Genomic DNA, 5800 nt, shown 5'->3' with positions numbered 1-5800 from the left:
TTGAAGGTATCTGTACTCCGAAGTTCATTACAGCACTCTCCACAATAGCAGAAATATGGAAACAACCAAAGAGTCCATTGATGGATGAATGGTTAAAGAGAATATGGTATAGATAATAAATATAATATTAGATATATGTAATACTCCATTGTGTGTGTGCATGTATGTGCATACACACACACAATGGAGTATTATTCAGATTAAAATAGGAAGTCATTTGTGACAATATGGATGAACTTAGAGTACATTATCCTAATATCAAATATTGCATTATCTCAGTTAGATGAGGAACCTACAATATTCTAACTCATAGAAGCAGAGAGTAGATTGTGTTTCCAGGAACTGGGGAAGACAAATGGAGATACTGGTCAAAGGATACAAATTTTGAGTTATGCCAGATGAGTAAGTTCTTGAGAGATTTAATGTGCATTATGGTGACTTATTGTTAACAATAATGTATTGAATGCTTGAAATGTGCCAGGGTAGTAGATCTGAAAAATACACACACACACAGGATCATTCAACTAGAAACTCATTTCTGTGTTCTCCTATGTGTGTAAACAGTCCTCTTCAGGTAATTGAATGCTCCATGAGCTTAGCAATACTCTGTCTGGGAAGGTTCCTGACAGCATTTTCTAGGACCTGAATATTAAAAGTAGCCTAACTACCTTTCCATCATTACCTTTCTCCTATCGTCCTTATTCTCACAGATAAGTCAACATTTTCTGGTTATGCTATAATAACCGAATTACTGGTTACTACAGTTTCTCCAAATGACCCAATCCTTTTGGTATGTTGATATTTTTAATAACATAATTCTTAATGCATACTTAATGTATGAATTACCCAATTATGCAATTCATACCCATTAAAATTAGGTTCATTCCTGCACCCCCTTCATGAATTATGCTTTCTTAGAAATTACTTTTTCTCCTCATGGCTAATTGATTCAAAGCTGATGTAGAGTTGTAGTTGGAACTTTTAAAATATTTTGCTTGTACTAATTTTAAAATATTCCCATGTATTTTATGAAACACATCTGAAATCTAGTACGTTCTTAATTGATTTTTAAATATTACTGTGCGATACTCTTCCAAACTAGAAAGAATGACCTAAAAGAGGGAAAAATGAAGGAGATAAGTTGAAGTCATCAACTTCCTGTGTTGATCTGGGTTTACATGTATTTATTTCCATATCACATATTTACATAGTTCTAGGTTGAAATGATTTCTGAAAAGGTAAGGAAGATGGCTTTTGAGTTAGTGATGTGCTAAGTCTAGAATTGCTCGAAAAGAAGTTAAACTCAGACCCTTGTTAAACACTAACTCATTGATAGTATACCTAGAATACCATAAAAGGTAACCATTTTAAGGATGCAGATTGATGAGTTTCCATTTGAAACCACCGTGTGAATTAGAATCCTAACTGATATTTTCCTTCACTTCAGAAAGATCCTTCATGCCGCATTCCTGAACAATCACACTAGGAAACTACTGAGTACATTACCAATCCCATAGATTCCATGCCCTATTCCAGAACTTCACCCAAATTAAATCACAAGTTAAGCACACTGTTTGGTCTGTCTTCTTTCTCTCATATCTGTGAGATTCATCCATGCTCTTGCCATCTATTAGAAATCTGTTCATGTCAACACAGAAAACCATCGCACTGAATACACAAATTTGTTTATCGTTTATTAAGGACTGGTTCTTTGTCTCTGGTATGTGGAATAAACTTAGGAATAATGCTGCTATGAACATTCACAGACAAGAAGAGTCTGTATATAACTTCTTACGAATGAAATCGATTCACAAGATCACGGGAAAGGTAAGGTTGAACTTGGTAAGAAAATATTGATCCACACCTAAATTTTTCCTTTCATGCCATCTGTTTAGTCTTATATTCTATCAATCACCCAACACTTGGTTCAATTTCTAGAAACACTAAAACTCACCCAAAATTCCCAAAAGGAATTCTTACTTCTGTTTAAGCTTCCTATCTTCCTCAAACATTGAATCTTACCTCATATGGCTTTGAGAAAAAAATTCACGTCTGTCCTCACATTCCACCAAGTCTACTTATTCATCCTACACTTATGACTTCCCTTTAGGACAGGAGACTTTTTGGCCTAGGTGTACACTATTTTCCAAGTACCTCCCAAATACCCTGGGGCCCTAGGATCCCCATGTCACTGAGCACAGAATCCTCTAAGGAGCACAGCATTGTTATGTAATAGCTTAACCCTCCCCCTTCACATCTCAGGGACTGCCAAGCCAGCAGCCTCACTTTACTCTCCTCCCAGCTGCCCTGATGGGAAAGTCCATGTCTTAGGGATACTCTTGCCTGTCTTCCACTTGACTGCTTGTGCTTTGGTCCAAGGCTCCCCTTCCTCATGGGGCCTGCTTGGGCCCAGGTTCTTTTGACAGGTGCTCTGTGGCTGCCAGTGTTCTGGATGCTCCTGACCCCTGTCTGTTGCTCCTGTGCCCCACCAGGATGGCGCTTCACTTCTTCTGAAGTTGTGATCCCCAGGAAGGTGCCCCGCAAAAGGGGTGGAAGTGACATGCCAGACCAGCTCTCTTATACCATGCGCTTCCGGGGCCAAAGACACGTGATCCATATGAAGCGAAAGAAAAACTTCCTGCCCAGACATTTTCCTGTTATTACTGATAATGACCAAGGCGCCATGGAGGAGAACTACCCCTTTGTCCCTCAAGACTGTTATTACTACAGCTACCTGGAAGGGGTTCCTGGGTCCATGGCTACACTGGACACCTGCTATGGAGGTCTGCGAGGCATGCTGCAGGTGGATGACTTTTCTTATGAAATCAAACCATTGAAGGCTTCTTCCAAATTTGAGCATGTGCTTTCTCTCCTTGTGTCAGAAGAGACTGAAAAGTGTAGCGTTGAAGATGAAGAGACAAATCAACTACTTGAAGAGATACAACTTGCTGAAAGTCCTAGAGCAGGCACCGTCTATTTGTGGAGAAGACACATGAAGCACGTAAAACTTCACTTCACAACTTCTATATCATTAACCCATCAGGACAGAAATAGAACCAGAATAGTAGAGAGGATAGTGATTATGACCAGCATCCTCCATTCCATTTTCAGACCAGTCAATTACAACATTTTTTTAAGGGTTATATTCATCTGGGAAGTTAAAGATATGGTTAACTTATATAAGGGAAATGTTCCAAATGCTGTAAGTGAGTTTGGTTTGTGGAAATGGCATCGTTGGTTCACTCAGATTCCACATTCCACTTCAGTGCTTCTAACAGGACATGAAATTAAAGGAGCCAATTATTTTGCCAATCATAATGGGTTATGCAACCCAAATTGGGGAGCATTATATGTGTATGCAACAAGGTATCACATATTTTTGGCCGCAACTATTGTAGCACATGGATTAGGTCATAACTTTGGAGCGATCCATGATGAACCAGGTTGTATTTGTTATCGAAGAAGCAATTGTGTCATGGCTCAGACGCCTAGTCTTCTAGATATGATGAGCAATTGTACTTATGTGGAACTAATTTCTAGATTTGTTGGGTGGGATACTTGCATGAATCTTCTGAATGTTCCATATCATAATTTTCCTTATATAACTGGTCGTTGTGGGGACAAGGTCAAAGATACAAGGGAGCAATGTGACTGTGGCTCCTTAAAAGAATGTACATTTGATAAGTGTTGTACAACCGACTGCCAATTCACGAGTGGCAGTGTTTGTGACTCAGGAGGTTGCTGCAAAAGCTGTAAACATGCACCCTCTGGGTTTGTTTGCAGAGATATAAATGGTATTTGTGATCTGCCAGAATATTGTAATGGAAAGTCAGAAATTTGCCCAAACGACTATTATATCCAGGATGGAACCCCATGTTCAGCGCTATCTGTCTGTGTGAGAGGAAACTGCAGTGACCGTGACATGCAATGCAAAGCCCTCTTTGGATACCAAGCAAAAGATGGCTCGCCAGAATGCTACAAAAAATTAAATGTAGTAGGTGATCGATTTGGAAACTGTGGGATTAGAATGCAAGATCCGGGAATCTTGCCTTTTAAATGTGAAGAAGATGATGTTTTTTGTGGAATGCTGCACTGTGATGGTGTCAGAGAAATCCCTGGAGGAGGTGAGCACACCACATTTCGTCATATAAAAGTATACGGTGCTAAAGAGGACCATTGCTTTGGATATGATACGCACGTTGGGTCGGAGGTGCCAGAAATGGGGCTTGTAGTAGATGGTTCAACCTGTGGCCCAGCACAATTCTGTCTCAGACAGAACTGCACTTTTCACCAAGACATGCATTTTGACTGTGATGTAAAGAAATGCAATTTCAAAGGGGTGTGTAACAATAACAAAAACTGTCACTGTATGCCTGGTTGGAAACCACCAACATGTCAAGAGGTTGGATTGGGTGGTAGTCCAGAGAGTGGCCCTCCACCTAACGTACAACAACAACGTATTAGAGCCAACATACTTGTGACTACCAACAAGATACTCATTATAATGTGTTTTCGTTTAATTCTTCTGATGTTCACGTTTCTTTTTGGTGGACTCACAAAAAGAAAAAAACTTGTAAAGCGTCGCAAGCGAAAGCGCTGATGTGGAAGTTTTCAAACTGTGTAAACAGAAATGGGAGTCACACCGTGAACAAAATCATACTGTAAATTCCTGGAAGAAATAGTCAATGATCCCCCTCTGAAAATTCCATAGTCATTTTGTGATTTGAGGTTTCATCATGAAATAAAGTCACTGGGAGAGTAGAAATTGGTCTGTGTGTTTAAATTCATTTAGCACTTCATTTCCACTCTCTTTTCAGTTCTGGAAATTAAATCCAGAGACTTGCTCATGCTAGGCAACTCCACTACCACTGAGCTACGGTCCCGGCCATTGTCATATTCTTAATACTACTATAGGTGAGGCAGAAAGTCTTACATTCCCTAACAAGACAAACTATGATTATTTAAGATGTGGGTTCTAAATTTTCTAGATGATGATAGACAGGTCCGAGGTGCTCGGCTACTGTGGTTTCTTGTTCTCTAAACTTTAAAGAACTAAAACTAGGAGCACTGGCAAAGTTAAAGCAGATTTCTTTATAGTTACAAAGCGAAAGCAAAAGCTGCTCAGAGAGTCAAGTAGCAGGGACCCAGAAACCAGTAGTCTGGTGAAATGCTTTGGGTTTCCCCTTTTACCTTTTTATTGCTCTTTTAGCTCCTCCTTTATTCCTCATCCCTCCAAAGTTCGCTGGTCTCCGAAGTGTGCATTTATTGTAGTTTTGTCACCTGTTCTCAGTGTGTTTTTGCTGCAGGTGGGGACTCCTGAGAAATACCACCAAGCCTCTTCTGCAGCTGCAAAGATGGTCTTGCAGTTCCTGCTCACAAATTTAGTTAGGCTGTGTAAAAGCAGCTTGCCCCACAGACTGCTTGCTCAAGGCATGATGTTTATTGCATCAGAGCCAGCAACATTGCTCTCCCTTCACATGCCTCTTATATGGAACTATTTTCTAGATTTATTGGATGGGATACTTGCAAGAGTGTGCTGAATGTTCAGTACCATAATTTTCCTTATTATAACTGGTTGTTGTAGTGACAAGGTTAAAGATACAATGGAGCAAGTGACTTTGGCTCCCTAGAAAGAATGTACCTTTGATAAGTACCCCGAAATTCCAAATTTTTATTGAATTATTTCACACCAGTTTTAACACTGTCACAGTGTTTCCAACTGGTGTGCACAAGCTTTTGTTATTTGTCCATTTTATTGCTATTGTAAAAGTTATAAGCATACTAAGTGAAATTTGTCAAT

General features: G+C 39.6%; 1 protein-coding gene across 1 annotated transcript; it reads left to right on the top strand.

Moving 5' to 3' along the window:
- Positions 1 to 2392: 2392 nt before the first annotated feature.
- LOC141421395 (disintegrin and metalloproteinase domain-containing protein 20-like) lies at positions 2393 to 4967 on the top strand. The gene has a single exon (XM_074066961.1). The coding sequence runs from the start codon at positions 2393 to 2395 to the stop codon at positions 4598 to 4600; it is 2208 nt and encodes a 735-aa protein (XP_073923062.1). The 3' UTR covers positions 4601 to 4967.
- Positions 4968 to 5800: the final 833 nt, after the last annotated feature.

The sequence above is a fragment of the Castor canadensis genome, chromosome 3 (assembly GCF_047511655.1).
Source record: "Castor canadensis chromosome 3, mCasCan1.hap1v2, whole genome shotgun sequence".
In the NCBI taxonomy this organism is placed as follows: domain Eukaryota; kingdom Metazoa; phylum Chordata; class Mammalia; order Rodentia; family Castoridae; genus Castor; species Castor canadensis.
This window is presented reverse-complemented; position numbering and strand designations above follow the sequence as displayed.

Excerpts from the sequence above, each read along its gene's own strand:
- LOC141421395 (XM_074066961.1), top strand. The coding sequence starts at position 2,393 with ATGGGGCCTGCTTGGGCCCAGGTTCTTTTGACAGGTGCTCTGTGGCTG.